This window comes from Orcinus orca, chromosome 6, assembly GCF_937001465.1.
Source record: "Orcinus orca chromosome 6, mOrcOrc1.1, whole genome shotgun sequence".
Taxonomy (NCBI): domain Eukaryota; kingdom Metazoa; phylum Chordata; class Mammalia; order Artiodactyla; family Delphinidae; genus Orcinus; species Orcinus orca.
In genome coordinates this window covers 99,934,729-99,957,011 of record NC_064564.1, presented here as the reverse complement: position 1 = coordinate 99,957,011, position 22,283 = coordinate 99,934,729, and the positions used below count along the sequence as shown (strand labels likewise).

General features: G+C 44.6%; 1 protein-coding gene across 8 annotated transcripts in view; it reads right to left on the bottom strand.

The window, feature by feature from the left end:
* Positions 1–22,283, bottom strand: part of SNX30 (sorting nexin family member 30) — a 121,748-nt gene that overhangs the window by 29,173 nt on the left and 70,292 nt on the right. For all 8 annotated transcript variants that reach the window (XR_007477860.1, XR_007477861.1, XR_004483045.2 and 5 more), the window contains 3 exons: positions 20,886–21,081; positions 19,303–19,502; positions 2,806–2,892 (listed from right to left, as the gene is read on the bottom strand). Coding sequence is in view for 4 of the 8 variants with exons in the window: in XM_004269329.4 (XP_004269377.1) it covers positions 2,806–2,892; positions 19,303–19,502; positions 20,886–21,081 (483 nt within the window). In the remaining 4 variants the exon portion in view is untranslated. The remainder of the gene's footprint in view (positions 1–2,805; positions 2,893–19,302; positions 19,503–20,885; positions 21,082–22,283) is intronic.

Sequence of the window (22,283 nt, the reverse complement as noted above, 5' to 3'; positions counted from 1 at the left end):
AGCCAGTACAAGCTACCAGTGGGTCAGGGCCTGAAATACTCCCTCTCTTTCTTTCTTTTTTAACGTTGTATGAAGCATTCTCTCCTAGCATCCCTTCTTCTTTTATTTTTTGAACCAGCGACCTGTGAATATATTAGCATTTGAAAAGAGTCAAATGCAGAATAAAATGTGCAGGTTCCCCCCATGGTTTACCCTCATATGAGTCCACAACAGACTGTGCATGCTTCCCGTCCAGTTTTAAATGCCATTCCTCAGCCCCCCTGTGTTTCTAGTAATAGCTTTGTCTCAAGCTTCTAAGGAGGGGCAAATTCTCAGATTTCCCCCAGTCTGTGGTCCTGACAGATGCAGCAGAAGGCAGCCAGCCACCCCCCCCCACCCCCAGCTGAATGCCTGTAATTTGTCCAACCTCAAAATTAAAGTGAGGAAGGCCAAGCCTGCAAAAGCAAAGCTCCATCTTCCTGAGAATAAGCCACCTCGGGGTCTGCTGAGTTTCGTCAACCTAAAAACAAAGCACAACTTCAAATTCTGCGACGCAAACGTTTCCCCTCAGCTCTAGAGGCCTCACTGCTGCCCGCCCTCAGCACACGCCGAGAAGCTGTAGCCACGGGGCCCTCCGTCCGGCAGCCAGAGCCACGGGGCTCAGGCCTCTGGCCTCAGATGTCCACGCCAGTGTGAAATCCCGGTGAGGGACACGGAGACCCAAGAGGCCATTTCCTTCTTCTGGGTTACAGAGAAGTGACCTCCCCATGGCTTCACATAAAATCAACTTTCCCTCACTCCTCAGAGCAACGTTTCAAGATTTCACCTCAAAACAGAATCAGCCCCAAGATTCCCTCAGATCTTCCGTTAACATGCCCAGACTCGGCCCCTCCCTGTGAAAACTCTCCATCTTTCAGTGGGAATCTGGAAAGTGAAGCTCAAAACATAAAACAATAAACAAAGCACAGAAACATCTTAAGCTACTCATTTCCTACAACAGGTCTCTCCCTGCTGATGGGTGGTCAGGGAGGAAAGACGCTCAGGAGGCGTGGAGAAGCAGGGGACTCTTTGGGACACAAGGAAACGATGCCCCCAACAGTGCAGTGAGAAAAAACATTTTTAATAATTAAGAAAAAAAAAAGTGGCAACAAACCCAGAAAATGAAGCTCTCATTCAGCAGTCCTACTAGAGGCAACAGGAGCTAGTTTGGAAAACAGAGGATCTACCAATGAAGCATCTGTTACTACATCAGACACTGGGCTGATTTTTCTATCTTCACAGCAATCCCATGTACGCATCCCACAAAGGCTAATGAGCAAACCAGTCCAAGCTGGGGGACAGAGCTGGGATTCAAACCCAGGGCCATGTGATTCTAAATCCTGTGCTCTGTCTACCAAACCATGGTTGACTTGGACAGGCTGCCCACTGAGCCCTCCTTTGCCCACCAAAGTAGTGGCTGCCCCAGACCCTCAACTGGAGACACAATTCCTGCTGCCCCCACCATTGGATCCCACTCACTGGTACATGGTCGGGACGGCCCCTGTTTTGTTAAGTATCACCACTGCTAAATAAGTAGCCAAGTTCACTCTGGTGTAGCTCAGCATCCCACGAGAGAGAAGGAAGACAAACTCCGCCTCCCCACGGTGTGCTGAGAGGGTATAGGTGTGTTTGGGACCTATTGGTTGGTCTCCTTGGCTAGAAAGAAACCCTTCCCCATCTCGTAAGGACTCCTGTGGCCAAGAGGATGAGTCGTACGGATAAGTGATGCTCCAGGGAGGTGAGAACAGCAGCAGCAGGAAGATTTCAACACTCCCTGGGAGGAGAAGGGAAGTCACCCAGGCCAGCAAGAAGGGTAGAGCACGAGGTGGGAGCTCTCCCAGGTGGAACACGTGAGCCAGAAACAGCTGTTTCCTCTGCTCTGTCTGCTCCAGAGTGGGTGTGACCTGCAGGCAGCCAGCAATCCAGGGCACAGTCAACATTTAATTCGGCCTATTACTCATAACCTTTAGTTCCTGTCTTTGGAAAGGAACTGTCCCCAGTAGGGCTGAACATATACTAAATGCCAAAACCAGCCTCTGACAAAGCTTGCATTCGGTGCTGAGCAGGTACGAATGCTGACAGAACTATTTAAGTGACATCATTTAAATACAGGACCTTCAGCTTCCAAACTAGGCTAGTGGCAGAACTTGCTGTCTTTCCTTCCCTCCCTAGCCAGGAAGAGTGACTTCTATACTTATATTTAGAAGCTAAATTGTTAAGAGTGAACTTTTTAAATACAGCATTCCACGTCATCCCTTTAAGTGACACTGAGACGTGGGCTCAGCAGGCCGTGTTCCACAATATCAGAGGGACAGCTAGGAATTAGTCGGCGGGACGGGCTGCTGAAGACAGAGGGCAGCTGTGCACACAGTGCTGTAAAAGTGCTCACTCTCAGCTTCTGTGCTTTTCTCCTCCTGGGTTGGTTACAGTTTGTGGACCAGTCCACAAATCACACTTCTGAGAACACTGATCTAGACTGTTCTTCCCCAGTCTCCTCAGCCCCATTTCATAGACAGGAACTGCCTATAAATGGCAGAGCTGGAAACCTTAAATAAAAAAAAAAAAAAAAAAAAAAAAACACAGGAAACAGCAGGAGAGTCAACCGCCAACGTACATTAGACATAAAAGGGAGCAAAAAGAGGAAAAGAACAGCATCAATCCTGCCCAGCTAGCACTGACCATCTTGGTCATATGGATCTAGGGACACGAATTCGCTCGTCATCCGGGGGGCATCACTGCCGGAAGCCCGGAGCAGCCCGCCCGCCCACCCCGGGCGGTTCCCCTGACCTTGGGCCGCTCTTCCTTCCTCAGAGCCACAGCTTCCAGTTTGGCTTCGTACTCGGCTTGCACTTGGTCCCTTTTCTTCAGCACGCTCTGTGGGAGGGAGAAAGGGCAGCGTGAACACAGCTGTTGCTTCTGTACCCCGTTCCTCCTTGAATCATGGCCCCAGCCAGCCAAGTGCTCCTAGGACGGTCTGGCTGCAGCATGACACAGGCTCTGGAGGCAGCAGGGGTGGAGGAGGGAGAGAGGGAGAACCGTGCTCAGAGACGGAGCTTTCTAGCACGGTAACTCAGCCTGACGCTGAAAGCGACAGAGGCCTGGGAAAGGGCGAGGTAGGGGGAGCGGTGCCCACCAGCAGGCATGCGCACAGGGAGAACTCAGCTGTGCCAAGACGTGGAGCCTGGCAGGTGACAAGGCGGGACGTTCTCTGAACCGTTAATGAGAAAGTCTAAGTCACGAGAGTTCTTGTCTCTTTAATTCACTGAGTTGACCCCTGGTGGACTGATTTGCTCATTGATCATTATTAGCTACTTATCTGTCCTCCACTCTGGGCCAGTTATGCAAAGAGCAAAGAGATACAGCTCGTATTTGAGGGGTTCCAGCTAAGGGAGAGGTTCAGACACGGTAGGAGGCTGCTTGTGCTCGAAGAGCCATGGACGAGGCCAGAAGCCCTGCAACCATGCGGCGAGCCCGCCAGAGTGAGCGGTGATGGGAGCCAGGCTGGGTGGAACGAGGCGGAGGCAAGCCAGGCACCCAGGATGCAAAATTTAAGGAGACCCTCAGTCTTGGGCCCTGTGCAAGTTCAAGGTTGGCACCTGAGCGTGTTTCCCTAAATCTGTGCCCTGGGCGCCTCCCTTGCCTCATCTGCTCCTGGCTCTGCCGCTAAGACCTCACCAGATAGAACAGAAAAGTATCGGTTTCATCCCAGGGTTTCTTTTTTTCTTCTTTTAGTAGAACCACAAGTGACAAACCAAGAGTAATAAGAACTTTCTTTGCCACTAACTCAGAAGACACAAACTGCTATGAGAGCTTCGAATCTCACGCTCTCTGGCAGAGCATGGAGTCCGGGCAGGAAGGAGCCATTCCTTGGCTGAAGAAGTGGACACCCTGTGTCCCTAGCACGTGCTAAAAGGTGACGAGTGACTGAATCACTGACAACGCTCTGATGCTTCTAATGGAAGGCGTCAGCATGGGGAACCTCAAGTCTCCCCTAAGTAAGTATTTACTTGGAAAAGTGTTTCACCACTAGAAGAACGTGAAGTAAAACTTGCAATAGCTTCCCTTTTCATTGCTGGTCATTCAGCATTCTCTTCGGCGCTCTGAAGTTACCTCCCCACACTCATCAGCGGGAACACTGATGGTGCCGCTCATAGAACTTTGTGTTGTGATGGAAACGTTCCATGATCTGCACTATCCAGTACAGCGGCTGCTCGTCCCACGTGCTGACTGAGCTCTTGAAATGTGGCTGGTGTGACTGAGGAACTGGATTTAAATTTTTATTAATTTTACCTGATTTGATTAAACTGAAATAACAGGACTTCCCTGGTGGTCCAGTGGTTAAGAATCTGCCTTCCAATGCAGCGGATGTGGGTTCGATCCCCGGTCGGGGAACTAAGATCCCACAGGCCGCGGGGCAACTAAGCCCACACGCCACAACTCCTGAGCCTGTGAGCCACAATGAGTGAGGCTGCATGCTGCAACTACCGAGCCCGTGTGCTCTGGAACCTGTGCGCCACAACTACAGAGCCCGCACGCTCTGGAGCCTGCATGCCACAACTAGAGAGAAGCCCGCACACCACAACTAAGACCCGACACAGCCAAAAATAAAATTAAATAAATAAATAAATATTTAACTGAAATAGCCACCCATGGCAAGGGGCTGCCATACTGAACAGAACAAATCAATAAAGTAAAAAAACAGAACAAAAAAACAGGGGTCCTTTCTGGATTTCACAGAGCCGAAAGCATTCTAAATCTACTGGTCTGGTATCAGCACTAGCTGCTCTCCATGGAGACACAAATATGGTTCCCTCGGGGCCAGGGGCAGGGGCACCTAGAATCCATGCCATGGACTCCCTTCACAGGACGCCTCACATCTTACTGGGAAAAGCGCACATCCAGGCTAGGAACAGGGTTCCAGGAACTAGGGTGAGTTGTTCCAGTGACACACCCCCGTCAGTGTGGCAAGAACCTCACAACCAAAGCTAGAAATGCTCTTAAAACAATACCTTGGGACACAGCACAGCTGTGTGTGTTGTGCTCTCTGCTGTATCCCCAGCACTTCGGTAAGTGAACGAAGGAATGTTCAGGCAGGACAGAAACAGGGTGCGGATGGCTGTGGAGGGCGGGGCAGGGGCACGCAGAGGGGAACGCAAGTATCTCCGCGCCCCTCACCTCGTTGACTTCTGGTATCCACTGGAATCAGAGACCCCTACAGATCTCTGGGAGAAGCTCAGATGGTAAATGTCTGCAGGGACTAGCCTCCCACCCAAAACAGCAGATTCTGCCGATAAACCTGGCCACACTAGCCTGTGGTTGAGGGGGCCTGAGCCTACGATGGAGTGAAAGGGCCAAGATACTTGTCAGCATCTGCAGAGAAGTTCCTGGGGCCTCCTGTCCCCAGTTCTGCTCCAAGTCTCTCTGCAGAGGTTGCCCAGGCCCCCAGGCACGGAGGGATGGTGAGAGGAGCCCTGTCAGCTCCACTCAGCTAAATGCATCTCCTCTCCCTACCCCCAAAGCAGGCAAGGGGGCCCCAAGATTCAGCCACACACGCCCCCTCCCACTACTGGGACCGTGCCTTCCTTGGCCCAGAGGAGAGGTAAGGGCTCTGTCTCCTCAGCCACTGCAATCCCAGCCTCGCCTGGAGCAACCAGACACTGCCTTCTCATGAAGCCTGACTGGAGGATTTGGGCTAACATCCCTGCCTCAGTGGACAGCGGAAAAAACTCCCAACAACAACAAAAGCTCACAACGACCCTGCGGCAGTGAAAGGATGCCACCGCCATTCTACAGGCGAGAACGCTAAGGCACCGTGGAGGGACCTGGTTGAGGCCACACTGCTGGCTAAGAGCACGGTGGTGACTCACCCAGGCTTCTCCTGCTGCCTTCCAGGGCAGAGCGCGGTTTCCCAGCCTGCCTGCAATCCAACCAGGCTAAAGGCTAAAGGCTAAAGGCTGGGAAACCTGTTCTGAATCAAGATAAACTGTGGAAGACTACCATGCTCGCTGGGAGCACCTTTGAACACCACGGTTGACGGTCTGTAGGGACTGGCCTGCCAGCCGAAACAGCACAGATTCTGCAAATTAACCTGGCCACACTAGCCTCTGGTTGAGGGGGCCTGAGCCTACGATGGAGTGAAAGGGCCAAGATACTGTGTCAGCATCTGCAGAGAGGCTCTTCTATCACTGAGTGACAAGCAAAAGACATTTGTCATCTGAGCTTCTCACAGAGACCTATAGGGGTCTCTGATTCCAGTGGACACCAGAAATCAACAAGGGGAGGGGCGTGCAGATACTTGCATCCACTCTGCATGCCCCTGCCCCGCCTTCCACAGCCATCCTCACCCTGTTTCTGCCCTGCCTTAACATTCCTTCATTCACTTACCCAAGTGCTGGGGACACAGCAGAGAGCAAAACACACAAAACCCCTGCCCACCTGGAGCTTACATTCTAGAGGGGAGGCAGATAACACACAAGTAAAATGTAACAATACAGCGCGTGTAAGGCAGTGCTAGGTGTCCAGGAAAAAAGATAAAATAGGAAAGGAGGATGTAAAGCACTGAGGGTTTGGGAGATGACGAATTGTACACTGGGTGGCCAGGGAGGACCTCAATGAGAGGTGACTTTTTTTTTTTTTTTAATAAATTTATTTTTGGCTGAGTTGGGTCTTCGTTACTGCACGCGGGCTTTTCCCAGCTGCAGGGAGCGGGGGCTACTCCTCGTTGTGGTGCGCCGGCTTCTCATTGCGGTGGCCTCTCCCGCTGCGGAGCATGGGCTCTATGCCCGAGGGCTTCATTAGTTGTGGCAGACGGGCTCTAGAGCACAGGCTCAGCAGTTGTGGTGCACGGGCCCAGCCGCTCCGCGGCACGTGGGATCTTCCCGGACCAGGGCTCGAACCCGTGTCCCCTGCATTGGCAGGTGGATGCTCAACCACTGCGCCACCAGGGAAGCCCGAGAGGTGACTTTTAATTAGAGACACGGAATACATTTCTCTCAAACGCTATATATATATATTTTAATGTAGAGCATTTCATCACAATTTCAAAATGATCCTAGTAATCTGCAACTTCACTACCCTTCTTTTCAAATGCAGAGGAAAAAAATGACTTGTTTCTTTAATAAATAAATTGCAAGGAAAAACAGAGGGGGAGGGATTTCTAAAATATTAAAAAAATATATCAAGCAATGTATGGATTTTATTTATATCCCAATTTGGGAAAAAACTATAAAAACAGTGTCTGAGACAACTGGGGAAATCGAACACTAACTGGATATTTGAGGAAATATTAAGGGGAAAAATAATCTGTTTAGGTGTGATAATAATGTGGTCCTTTTTCTTTTTTAAAAGAATGCTTGCATTTCAGAGATATGTATTTTTGTATGAAGTGATGTGATGCCTGGGATTTGCTTTAAAATAACCCAGGGGGCGGGGGCTGGGAGCAGGGGGAGGAGAGCTAGAACAAGATGGACCGTGAGTGGGCGACTGTTGCAGCTGGCTGATGGGTACGTGGGGGATAGTTATACTTCCACCCTACTTTTGGATATGTTTGAATTTTTCCATGATAAAAAAGTTAAGCAATGGAAACATAACACCTGTCATCCAAAATGTTTACTTTACAAACTAACAACAGCCATTAAACAAAAGTGTTTGGAAGTTCAATCACAGATACATTCTGTGTTTTGGCTCTCAACATCTGCACTGGATTTTCTCCAAGAACGTGCCACAATGGTCAGTGTCAATAGGAAAGTCCAACATCCAGGAAACAGGAAAGTCTCCACCCCCAGAGCTCATGCTCATGTCTCCCCCTGAGAAGGCTGTCGGCTCACAAACGTGGAGGAGGAGGAGAGAGCAGCCAAAAACAGCCCCAATGCAAATGGTCCACAGGTCCGGAAGGTTTTTAAGCTTCAAGTCTTTCCGTAAGAGGGACATTAGGATGCAGGGTTGACAGTACAGAATGGCTTGTATTCTGGTGCGCCAAGGGCTGACAGCCCAAAAGACCCAGGAGGAATTTGTGTAGAATAATGAGGGTTCCGTAATAAAGAAGCTCAAATGAGAATAAAAATCAAACACCCAAAACCAAACAAAACCCAGACTCACAGATACAGAGAAAAGATTGGTGGTTGCCAGAGGGAAGAAGGGTTCGGAGGGTTACAAAATGGGTGAAGGGTATCAAGAGGTACAAACTTCCAGGTATAAAATAAGTAAGTGGACTTCCCTGGTGGCACAGCGGTTAAGAATCCGCCTGCCAATGCAGGTGACACGGGTTCAATACCTACCTGGTCTGGGAAAATCCCACATGCTGCGGAGCCACTAAGCCCGTGCGCCACAACTACTGAGCCTGTGCTCTAGAGACCGTGAGCCACAACTACTGAAGCCTGCGTGCTCTAATGCCTGTGTGCCACAACTACTGAGCCCGCATGCTGCAACTACTGAAGCCCGCACAACTAGAGCCCATGTTCCGCAACGAGAAGCCACCGCAATGAGAAGCCCGCGCACCGCAACGAAGAGTAGCCCCCGCTCGCCACAACTAGAGAATGCCCATGTGCAGCAACAAAGACCCAATGCAGCCAAAAATAAATAAAATTTAAAAAATAAAAATAAACAAGTCATGGGGATGTACTGTATAGCATGGAGAATAGTCAATAACACTGTACTAACTCTGTAAGGTCACAGGGTAAATAAAGTTATTTTGGTAATTGTTTTGCAATGTACACAAATGTGGAATCATTATGTTGTACACATGAAACTAATATTATATGTCAAATATACTTCAATTTTTAAAATTTATAATAATTTAAAAAGAAATCTGACACCCGACATAGCCCTATGGCCTGTCTTTGGGTGCCCCTCTAGGAGAGCATTTTCCTATGGGGAGGAAAATTAGTCTGAACTTGGTCCTGATGACATAATTTCTGATTAAATGACTGAACTTAGGTTGCCCCATTCAACATGCTCTTTTTACATATTCATTCTTTGATGACAGACAACCTGTGAGTTAAATTTTCTAGGGCAATGTTGGTAATACTAAAACCACACATTTTGCCTTAGTTTTAAAAAATACTTGTTACAGAAAATTTGGAAAATAAGGAAAAAGGTAGAGGAGGGGGGAAAAAGCACCCAGAATCTCATCTTTCAGGCACAACCAGTAACACGTTTTGTCTTTACTTCTAGTCTTTTCTCTTGAATGACTCCTTTGATGCTCCCCACTTCTCTGTGTCTCTTCCTGGCACGTCTGTTTTTCAGATGTTGGATACCTGAAATATTTTGGTCTGGCCCTCTCACTTTTATATTCTTTTTCTCTCCAATCCTCTATCTGTCTTTCTGTTTCATTTTAAAGTGATTTCCTTAACTTTTTCTGCTAACTCTTCTCTATTGATTTTGTTTTTTCATTTCTATCATGATCTGCATTTCCATGAGCTCTTTGTTTATTCTCTGGATTTTAAAAAATGCTTGTTTTATGGCTGTGACATCTCTTCTCTTTCTGAAGATACTGATTTTTTTTTTTCCTGGAAGTTTTCTTCTCCCTCAATGATGCTTTATGTTTTTCCTTCTCTGTATTTACTTGAAACTCATATTAGAACCTTCCCTTAAATATCTGGCGACCCTTATCTGCACACTCACCTAAGAGGGAGACACTAAAAAACTGGTTGAAAGCTCTGTGACTTCGAGGTCTTGCTGACAGTTCTCTACAGGGACTCTGCTGGGTCATTTCATTGAAGATTCCCCTATCCCTCTCAATATCAGTATATTCTAGTCTCTTCTCCCAAAACCTGTTTAGATTTTTCCAAAAGGCTCTTTTAATGCTTGCAGGGAAGGTATAAGGCTGAGAGCCAAGCAGAGGAAGACGACTAAGAATCTCAAATCTCAGTAACCTTTTGCTTTAGATTTTAGGATCTTAGCCGCCACCTTTAACTTTGCCTGGCGGCTCTCGGTCCAGAGACCCTCTATTTTTTTTTTTATCACCCTCCAGCTCTGCCCGAGTGGCAAAGCGATAGTGGCCCCTGTGTGAGGAGGGAGGACAGAATCGGAAGCTCTAACTGCTTCTGAAACAGACCCCTGACTAATCCTTCTCTTTCACTCCATCTTTCCCTCAGTCCCGAGGTACTTGGTGCTGCCAATTCTTGACCATTTTGAAGGAGTCCCCGGTGTAAACCAGGTGGCTCTTAGTCTTTCCCCACCGTCAGCTTGGGCGGCTTTGAGTCACCTGAGTCCCTGTCACCTCTCAATTTGCTTTTAGTTCCTCACTGTACTGTGATTGTTTCCCTTCTTGCTGCTCTTTGTCTTTGCGGAAGATACCTTTAAAAAAAAATCATTCTAGTGTCATTTTGGTTTCATGAAAAAGAGGAAGTTTCAATATGTATCCAGTCTGCCCTAACTCAGAATCTCAGAGTTTTAATTTTTATACTTTTCTAATTTTTAAAAACATTTGAGATCATCATGTACATTTCTACATCCTGATTCTTCACATTTTCAAGAAATCAGGCCCTCAGTCCATAATCACTTTTGTTTAGGAAGGAGGACTTTCCTCCCCGAAATCAATCTTCCAGAAAATCTTTTTGGTTTTTGAAAGGCACCACAAGTGGGCAACCTAAAGCATTGACTAGTCACTTGACTCATTAGCTCCGCCTTGTGGCCTCTGAGGAGAAAAGGTGGGCAGGCTGAAGAAACCATCCGGCAATTAAATAACCAGCATTTGAAAACAGCAATCCTGGAACGTTGCTCAAAGTATTTATCTCCAACTCAAACTGTCCTCAAACCCAAACTTCTGCATCCACATCTTACACCTCTAATCACGATCAGCAATGACTTCCATATTATTAAATCCGATGGCCACCATTTATCATGCTCTTTCTAAAAACACTTCTCTTGGTTTCCCCTAAGGTCATCCTCTACTCTTTTTCTCCTACCACACTGACCATTCCTTCTCAGGCTACTTTCCTACTTGTTCCACCCCCTAATTACGTGCTACACCACTAAATATTGCCAATATACACCACTAAATATTGCCACTAAATATTGCCAATATTGCCTAATTAGGTGCTACACCACTAAATATTGCCAATGCCTCAGGAAGCAGGCCTGGACTATTTACCTCGATCTCATCTCACCAGATAATCTCCCTGACTCTCGTAGATTTAAACGCCATCTATACAGAAATGACTCCCAAATTTCTATTCCCACTCTAAACTCATAACCAGCTGCCATGACATCACTACTTTAATGACTAACAGGCATTTTCTTAACTGAATATGGACAAAACAACCTGATTCCCAACTGCCCAATCTGTTCCACCCCAAACTTCCTCATCTCACTAAACAGAACCACTATCAACACAGCTGCTCAAGCCAAAAACCCAGGAGTCATCCTCAATTCCTCCATTTCTCACTTCACATTAATACAGCAGCAAGTCTAGTTCTCCCTTCATACAAAATATACCCCAAATCCACCCACTTCTCCAAGCTCCACCACCTCAGTTATCTGCCACCTGGCTCCCTGCAACAGTTTCCTAATGGTCTCCGGACCTCCTCTCCCCGTCCCCCACCCAACAACCCATTCTCCATACTGCAGCACTAGCTGTCTTCTTAAAGTAAAAACCGTATCCTGTCATTTCCCTGCAGGAAACTAACTGGCTTCTCTTTTATTCCTAAGTACAAAATCCAGACTCTTACCAACCATGGCCTTTAAGATATTACCGTATGTCCTGGCCTTTACTTATCTCTTTGACCTCCCCACCTGCCACCTGCTCCCTTGCTCAACTGGCCCCACTCACACTGGCCTTTACCTTATCACCCACTCTTCTGACTCTCACCTCACTAGTCGTCACCAAGACCTCTGAGATAAGCATGCTCTTTGACTAGCAGATAAAACTCTCTTAAAAATAACAAGGTACATAACAATGAGCAGAGCTCCCTATGCTTTGAAAAAGAATAGATACAGGTATATGTATAACTGAATCACTTTGCTGTACACCTGAAACTATCACAACACTGTTAATCAACTATACTCCAATATAAAATAAAAAGTTAAAAAAAAAGATACATGACATACAATAGTTATATATCTGTAAATGTTCCAATGGCACCACACTGCCAACTTCAATATCTGCCAACTACCTGCTATGAATGAGGCAGTGTGGGATATGAAGTATAGGGCTCTGCCCTAATCTTCTTAAATAAAAATTCTCCAACTCTTGGCCTGGTCATAGTGATGCCAGTACTCAAAAGGCACTGCCAGAACTTTGCTAAAGACTCTAACGTGTTCTCTTTCAGCCCGTTACTATCATAATTACATTTTACACACACATTGTGTACAGGATGTGAGCCCACGGAAGGGCTCACCTGCAGATGTCTACAGTGTGCTTAACTTGAGTCTTGAGCCTGAGGGTAACTTTGGTACCCCTCTCTCTCAAGCACTGTTCACTCCATAGCAACTTTGGAATACACATCTTCAACCATCTTTCCAGTACAAGCTGTCCTCATTGTTCCCTGAACATTATTCATCTGTTCCACATGGCCTGATAACGACCCTCCTTTTTCGGTGCTTTCTCTCTGCCTCCAAAGGGAACAGAATGTACCCAGCCACAATTATACTTAGAGAGAGATAATTTGAGCCTCAGCTTTGAAAAGCAGGAACCGATCCAGTTTCTCTCGCCAACAGTAAAGACACAAATATAAGGTGGCTGCTCATTAGAATTGGGGCCATGGAACAGAGAAAAGATCTACCCATGGGGCTCTGCTTCTTCATCTATAAAATGAGCAAGTTAGACAAGATGAACCTTGTCTACAACCGTAGTAGTCCCCAGAAGCTATGCTCTCCAACCAGTCTAAGTGCAGACTGGGGCAGTTTCTAATGTGGACATTAAAGCATTTGATCCTTACCACTTTTGTTCTAAAATTTTACAATGATATGCTTTGCATTGGTTCTCTGTCCATTCCTTTTGCTGGGTGGTTAACCTGTCATGGCCTTCAGCTTAGAGAGATTTTCTTGTATTATTTCTTTCATAATTTCCTTCCCTCAGTTTTCTCTGTTCTCTCAATCAGGAACTCCTATCAGTTGGATGCTAAACTTCTGAGATTAACCCTCCACGTCTCTTATCATTCTTTCACATTTTCAGTATTTTCGCATTTTTGTTCTACTTTCCAACTACTTTTATTTTTTATACAGTAGGTTCTTATTAGTTATCTATTTTACACATAGTAGTGTATATATGTCAATCCCGATCTCCCAGTTCATCACACCACCACCACCACCCACCCCCGCTTTCCCCCCATGGTGTCCATACAACTTTTTAAAATATAAATTTATTTAATTTTTTTATTTTTGGCTGCTTTGGGTCTTCGTTGCTACACATGTGCTTTCTCTAGTTGCAGCAAGCAGGGGCTAATCTTCATTGCAGTGCATGGGCTTCTCATTGCAGTGGCTTCTCTTGTTGTGGAGCACAGGCTCTAGGCACGTGGGCTTCAGTAGTTGTGGCACACGGGCTCAGTAGTTGTGGCTCATGGGCTCTAGAGCACAGGTTCAGTAGTTGTGGTGCACGGACTTAGCTGCTCCACAGCATGTGGAATCTTCCCAGACCAGGGCTCGAACCCATGTTCCCTGCATTGGCAGGCGGATTCTTAACCAGTGCACCACCAGGGAAGCCTGGTTGTCCATATGTTTGTTCTCTACATCTGTGTCTCTCTCTACCTCTGCCTTGCAAACCGGTTCATCTGTACTATTTTTCTAGATTCCACATATATGCATTAATATACAGTATTTGTTTTTCTCTTTCTGACTTGCTTCACTCTGTATGACAGTCTCTAGGTCCATCCACATCTCTACAAATGACCCAATGGCTGAGTAAGATTCCATTGTATATATGTACCACATCTTCTTTAACCATTCGTCTGTCAATGGGCATTAAGGGTGCTTCCATGACCTAGCTATTGTAAACAGTGTTGCAGTGAACACTGGGATGCATGTGTCTTTTTGAATTATGGTTTTTCTCTGGGTGTATGCCCAGTAGTGGGATTGCTGGGTCATATGGTAATTCTATTTTTAGTTTTTTAAGGAACCTCCATACTGTTCTCCACAGTGGCTGTATCAATTTACATTCCCACCAACAGTGCAAGAGGGTTCCCTTTTCTCCACACCCTCTCCAGCATTCACTGTTCGTATGTTTTCTGATGATGCCCATTCTAACCAGTGTGAGGTGACACCTCACTGTGGTTTTGATTTGCATTTCTCTAATAATTAGTGGTGTTGAGCAGCTTTTCACATGCCTCTTGGCCATCTGTATGTCTTCTTTGGAGAAATGTCTATTTAGGTTTTCTCTCCGTTTTTGAACTGCGTTGTTTTTTTGATACTGAGCAGCATGAGCTGTTTATATATTCTGGAGATTAATCCTTTGTCCATTGATTCATTTGCAAATATTTTCTCCCACTCTGAGGGTTGTCTTTTCATCTTGTTTATAGTTTCCTTTGCTGTGCAAAACCTTTTAAGTTTCATTAGGTCCCATTTGTTTATTTTTGTTTTTATTTCCATTACTCTAGGAGGTGGGTCAAAAAAGACCTTGCTGTGATTTATGTCAAAGAGTGTTCTTCCTATGTTTTCCTCTAAGAGTTTTATAATGTCCAGTCTTACATTTAGGTAAGACTTTAATCCATTTTGAGTTTACTTTTGTGTATGATATTAGGGAGTGTTCTAATTTCATTCTTTTACATATAGCTGACCAGTTTTCCCAGCACCGCTTATTGAAGAGGCTGTCTTTTCTCTATTTTATATCCTTGCCTCCTTTGCCATAGATTAGGTGACCACAGCTGCGTGGGTTTATCTCTGGGCTTTCTATCCTGTTCCATTGATCTATATTTCTGTTTTTGTGCTAGTACCATACTGTCTTGATTACTATAGCTTTGTAGTATAGTCTGAAGTCAGGGAGTCTGACTCCTTCAGCTCCATTTTTTCCCCTCAGGATTGGCTATTTGAGGTCTTTTGTGTCTCCATACAAATTTTAAGATTTTTTGTTCTAGTTCTGTAAAAAATGCCATTGGTAACTTGATAGGGATGGCACTGAATCTGTAGATTGCTTTGGATAGTATAGTCATTTTCACGATATTGATTCTTCCAAGAACATGGTGTATCTCTCCATCTATTTGTGTCATCTTTGATTTCTTTCATCAGTGTCTTATAGTTTTCTGAGTACAGGTCTTTTACCTCCTTAGGTAGGTTTATTCCTAGGTATTTTATTCTTTTTGGTGCAATGGTGAATGGGATTGTTTCCTTAATTTCTCTTTCTGATCTTCCGTTGTTAGTGTATAGGAATGCAAGAGATTTCTGTGCATTAATTTTGTGTCCTGCAACTTTACCAAATTCATTGATTAGCTCTAGTAGTTTTCTGGTGGCATCTTTAGGATTATCTATGTATAAAACCATGTCATCTGCAAACAGTGACAGTTTTACTTCTTCTTTTCTAATTTGGATTCCTTTTATTTCTTTTCCTTCTCTGATTGCTGTGCCTAGGACTTCCAAAACTATGTTGAATAAAAGTGGAGAGGGTGGACATCCTTGTCTTCTTCCTGATCTTAGAGGAAATGCTTTCAGTTTTCACCCTTGAGAATGATGTTTACTGTGGGTTTGTCATATATGGCCTTTATTATGTTGAGGTAGGTTCCCTCTATGCCCAGCCTCTAGATAGGTTTTATCATAAATGGGTATTGAATTTTGTCAAAAGCTTTTTCTGCATCTATTGAGATGATCATATGGTTTTTATTCTTCAGTTTGTTAATATGGTGTGTCACTTTGATTGATTTGCGTATATTGAAGAATCCTTGCATCCCTGTGATAGATCCCACTTGATCATGGTGTATGATCCTTTTAATGTGTTTTTGGATTCTGTTTGCTAGTATTTTGTCGAGGATTTTTGCATCTATATTCATCAGTGATATTGGTCTGTAATTTTCTTTTTTTGGAGTATCTTTGTCTGGTTTTGGTATCAGGGTGATGGTGGCCTCATAGAATGACTTTGGGAGTGTTCCTTCCTCTGCAATTTTTTGGAAGAGTTTGAGAAGGATGGGTGTTAGCTCTCTCTAAATGTTTGATAGAATTCACTTGTGAAGCCATCTGGTCCTGGACTTTTGTTTGTTGGAAGATTTTTAATCACAGTTTCAATTTCATTGCTTGTGATTGGTCTGTTCATATTTTCTATTTCTTCCTGGTTCAGTCTTGGAAGGTTATACTTTTCTAAGAATGTATCCATTTCTTCCAGACTGTCCATTTTATTGGCATAGAGTTGTCTGTAGTAGTCTCTTATGATGCTTTGTATTTCTGCAGTGTTTGTTGTAACTTCTCCTTTTTCATTTCTAATTTTATTGATCTGAGTCCTCTCCCTCTTTTTCTTGAAGAGTCTGGCTAAAAGGCTTATCAATTTTGTTTATCTTCTCAAAGAACCAGCTTTTAGTTTTATTGATCCTTGCTATTGTTTTCTTTGTTTCTATTTCATTTATTTCTGCTCTGATCTTTATGCTTTCTTTCCTTCTGCTGACTTTGGGTTTTGTTTGTTCTCCTTCCTCTAGTTCCTTTAGGTGTAAGGTTAGATTGTTTGAGATTTTTCTTGCTTTTTGAGGTACGACTGTATTGCTATAAACTTCCCTCTTAGACTGCTTTTGCTGCATCCCATAGGTTTTGGATCATTGTGTTTTCATTTGTGGGAGTCATTTGTCTCTAGGTATTTTTTGATTTCCTCTGATTTCTTCAGTGACCTCTTGGTTATTTAGTAACGTACTGTTTATCCTCCATGTGTTTGTGTTTTTAACATTTTTCTCCCTGTAATTTATTTCTGATTTCACAGTGCTGTGGTCAGAAAAGATGCTTGATATGATTTCAGTTTTCTTAAATTTACTGAGTTTTGATTTGTGACCCAAGATGTGATCTATCCTGGTGAATGTTCTATGTGCACTTGAGAAGAAAGTGTTATCTGCTGTTTTCGGATGGAATGTCCTATAAATATCAATTAAATCTATCTGGTCTGTTGTGTCATTTAAAGCTTGTGTTTCCTTATTAATTTTCTGTCTGGATGATCTGTACATTGGTGTAAGTGAGGTGTTAAAGTCCCCCACTATTCTTGTGTTACTGTCAATTCCCTCTTTTAGAGCTGTTAGCAGTTGCCTTATGTATTGGGGTGCTCCTATGTTGGGTGCATATATATTTATAATTGTTATATCTTCTTCTTGGATTGATCCCTTGATCATTATGTAGTGTCCTTCCTTGTCTCTTGTAACATTCTTTATTTTAAAGTCTACTTTATCTGATATGAGTACTGCTACTCCAGCTTTCTTTTGACTTCCATTTGCATGGAATATCTTTTTCCATCCTCTCACTTTCAGTCTGTATGTGTCCCTAGGTCTGAAGTGGGCCTCTTGTAGACAGCATATATGTGGGTCTTGTTTTTGTATCCATTCAGCAAGCCTGTGTTTTTTGGTTGGAGCATTTAATCCATCCACGTTTAAGGTAATTATTGATATGTATGTTCCTATTACGATTTTCTAAATTGTTTTGGGTTTGTTTTTGTAGGTCCTCTTCTTCTCTTGTGTTTCCCACTTAGAGAAGTTCCTTTAACGTCTGTTGTAGAGACGGTTAGGTGGTGCTGAATTCTCTTAGCTTTTGCTTGCCTATAAAGCCTTTGATTTCTCTCTCAAATCTGAATGAGATCCTTGCCAGGTAGAGTATTCTTGGTTGTAGGTTTTTCCCTTTCATCACTCTAAATATATTGTGCCACTCCCTTCTGGCTTGTAGTTTCTGCTGAGATATCAGCTTTTAACCTTATGGGAGTTCCCTTATATGTTATTTGTTGTTTTTCCCTTGTTGCTTTTAATAATTTTTCTTTGTCTTTAATTTTTGTCCATTTGATTGCTATGTATCTTGGCATGTTTCTCTCTGGGTTTATCCTGCCAGGGACTCTCTGCGTTTCTGGACTTGGGTGGCTATTTTCTTTCCCATGTTAGGGAAGTTTTCGACTATAATCTCTTCAAATATTTTCTCGGGTCCTTTCTCTCTCTCTTCTTCTGGGAGCCCTATAATGCGAATGTGGTGCATTTAATGTCATCCCAGGGGTCTCTTAGGCTGTCTTCATTTCTTTTCATTCTTTTTTCTTTATTCTGTTCCATGGCAGTGAACTCCATCATTCTGTCTTCCAGGTCACTTATCCGTTCTTCTGCCTCAGTTACTCTGTTATTGATCCCTTCTAGTGTATTTTTCATTTCAGTTATTCTACTGTTCATCTCTGTTTATTTGTTCTTTAATTCTTCTAGGTCTTTGTTAAACATTTCCTGCATCTTCTCCATCTTTGCCTCCATTCTGTTTCTGAGGTCCTGGATCATCTTCACTCTCATTATTCTAAATTCTTTTTCTGGAAGGTTGCCTATCTCCACTTCATTTGTTGTTTTGGGGTTTTATCTTGTTCCTTCATCTGGTACATAGTCCTCTGCCTTTTCATTTTATCTATCTTTCTGCGAATGTGGTTTTCATTCCACAGGCTACAGGACTGTAGTTCTTCTTCTTGCTTCTGCTGTCTGCCCTCTCTCCAACTACTTTTTTTTTTTTTTTTTTTTTTTGCGGTACGCGGGCCTCTCACTGTTGTGGCCTCTCCCACCGCAGAGCACGGGTTCCGGACGCACAGGCCCAGCGGCCATGGCTCACGGGCCCAGCCGCCCCGTGGCATGAGGGATCCTCCCAGACCGGGGCACGAACCCGCGTCCCCCGCATCGGCAGGTGGACTCCCAACCACTGCGCCACCAGGGAAGCCCTCCAAATTTAAAATTTGTTTTACTTTCCAAGATTTCCTCAGCCTCATCTTGCAACTTTACTTTTCAATTTTATTTCAGCAATCATATTTTAACCTCCAAGAGCTCTAACTATCCAATTGCTCTTTTTCCACAACATACTGTTCTTAATCAGCAGATGCTATTCTCAAACTCTCAGAGAACACTAATAAGAATCTCTTCCAAACTTTTTTTCTTTCATTTAATTCACACACTTGGTTCACCATGTGTTCTTTTTACATGTCCATGAGGTCAGTCCACATGTCTGATACTGCCCACCCAGGAAGAAGGAAATCTGTACCACATGCAAATAGGCAATAATCAATTACTTTTTTTTTTAAATTTTATTTTTATTTATTTATGGCTGTGTTGGGTCCTCGTCTCTGTGCATGGGCTTTCTCCAGCTGTGGTGAGCGGGGATTCAATTACTTTTTGATTAATGACTAAAACAAAGAAAGTACCTAAGTGCACAAGAAGTGAGTCAGCTTACCTTCATGCAGTCAGAGTATAAAATATATTCCCTGAGCACAGGTAGAAAGTCTTCTGTCATGTCCTCTGTCAGCTCTTCCAAGGCTGTAGAGCAGTTGCCAATGCAGGCTGACACACCCTCCAGGGGCTCAGCCAGCTCCCCCTCTAACGCACTCCATGTGGAGTACACAGGCCCATATTCTCTCAGCTCTACAAGGTACTCTAAAGGGGGAAGAGAAACCAATTAAGATCGTCTGGGTAGCAATCACTGGTATTACTGACTCAATAACCAATGCAGCCAAGAGCTCTCTGAGTATGCTTTCCTTTAAACACAACACTGTTTATAACCAATTTTTTTAATCTCCAAAAGCTGATATTACAGCTAACACTGTAACATCAATCAACTCTACTCCATAATAGGAATGTCATGCCTCTGGATAATGGGGACCACAATGCCTTTGGGGGAAGGTGGTGGGAGCTACATCCACCAAATATCTTCCTAGAACCCTACTCACCTACCCCTACAGTGAAGCCATATTTTAACAGGCAATGGAGGTAGAATTTCATATAGGTTTAGGGGGGTGTTTTTAAAAATTAAAAAAAAAATCAGTCACAATGGAAAAATAATGGAATTTTAGGAAACAGTTGATACAAGAAATGTGGTCTTACCTAAGCAGACTCAACTCTCTCACTCAGGGGTCACCCCAACACCTTGGTCCCATCAGAATTTACCCCACATGATCTTTAGGTGTAGATGGTACCTAAAGCCATTTCCAAAACCTGCAGGCCCTACAGGATACCAGCAGCAGGTAAAGGAGAATCAAAGCACAGGGAACAAGGAAAAATGTTGTTTGATTTCTCCCACAAAAAAACCTGGCCTATCATTTGTCACCAGGATTCTTGCCATTACAACAAAATGTTGTTGCCATTTCTTAGTAACCAATGGATGGCAACTACCGGAGAATCCTTCTCTATGTGTTTCACATCACATGCCAGCATGATCATTAACACTGTTCAGGTCTATTTGGCCTACATATGTGTAAGAAAACAAAGGGCCCCAACATTCTGGGACACAAAAAAGCAAGTGGCCATGAGAAGGGTGGGGAGGAAGTGGTGGCAAGAACAAAGGCCTCATAACTCCCTGGGTCAGGAAGAGTGGGTTTGAAATGAAGCAAGGGTAGGCAGGTGAGTCAATTTCAAGCCTGAAGGCTCATTAGGATAGTAACTTTGGCAAACACTGCTCTCATTTTGAACCATCTTTCTGCCAGAAAAGATACTTAAGTTTATTTTTTAAATGATTATTGCTATGGATGAAGGGAAGCTGAGCGAGAGAAAAGTGGAAAAGCCTAGAGGCTCAGAGTGGTTGTTTGCTATGGGGAAAGCAAACACAAGGATGAAATGCAGGGCAAGGGACGGGGTGCAAAATTATACTCTGGTCACAACTACCTCCCCCGCTTCTTGTATTTATTTATTACTTTTATAAGCAAAATGTGGCCTGGTTCTGCTGCTCCGGCATTTCTGCATTTTGATTCTGCTTGGCGCAATGAATGCCATTTCTGCAAACGTGGCCCCTGGGCCTGATCAAGAACTCAACGGAGAGCTCACCTATTTCCTCCTTGATGATCCGCTGGGCTATTCGATCAATGGTTCCCAGCTTGAGCGCAAATGTGTCTAAGTACTCGCCTATGGCTGCAAACTCGAGAGGCCGACTCCTCAGCTTGTAGCCGCCAGTGACATGCTTGACCGACTCACCCACCCGAGTCAGCAACGCCATCCCTTGCTTCTTATGGGCATTCAGGTCCTAAGGATGACATACGAACAAACAAACTCAAAGGGCTCGACTGCTCACATGGCCAGGACTCAGTAAGCCAACTCCTTTAGGCAGCTTCCTTTTGGAAATGGAAGACTCAGAAAATAAGGAGGTGAGTTAGGTTAAGGCGCTCACCCCCACCCCCCCCACCCCCCCCACCCCCCCCACGTCTCCTCTCCTTGCCATCACAGCCATCACAGCCACCACGCTCATACTCCTGCACCTTTACGCCCAGGTCTCTTTATACAGAGCTGGACTCCTACCTTTCCAATCAGGTTCACTCACCCAGCACACCTTCCTTTAAACACAACTGTTTAAATACAAGTTTTTAAAGAAGTGTCCCTTTGTTCTATACAAAAGATCCTAAATTGTCTTTAGGACCAAATTCAAGAGCTGAGATTCATTCCATTCATTTATTTATATCCTAACCAAAGCCATATAAGGGAAGTGGAGGGTGGGAAGCAGGAGACAGTGACAGGAAAGGTGGTGCTACAAAACCCAGCCCAAGGATAGATGCTGCAAATGACAAAACATTTTACCCTGGATTTCTTGGTTGAGGCATTAATGGGAAATACGTTCAGCTGCATAATCCACTGAACTGAAACCTAAAGAGCATATTAGTCTGCCAGGTAAAATAAATTTCTTCCTATCATTAAACTCTAAGGGGAATCTTCAGTATCTTCCCGTTGTTCTATGTCACTTACTTTAATGGTGCCTTCAAAAGTGGTTTTACAGAAGATGCAGGTGTCTGTTCCTTATGTCTACCCTCGATACTAACAGAATGATAATTCCCAGTCCTAGAGGGACAGGTCTACAGGGAGAGAAGGGAACACGGCACAAGGCCACTGCTTTCTGGTGACCTCGCCTCATGTAGGGATAGAGCAGAGGTTAACACAGCTGTCTGACAGCCCCTTCCCACGTGACACACCATCCCAGGCTCAGGTCTCCCAAAGTGCCTGAAATGTAGATCCCTCCTGATTTCACGTCCTCCTCCTCCATGCAGCCAAGGCCTTCACTTCTGCTCTTGATTCTGCCCTCTCCTGTCCACACTCCCCCCACCAGCCAAGGCCCTTGCCCTCTCAACCATCCCTTCTCTCCTGTCTATAATTCCAACTTCTAATCCGTCAGCATGTGAAATATATGCAAAGCTCACTGATCTTAAAAACGGCAGCAACCTCCTCTAAGCTCCCTCC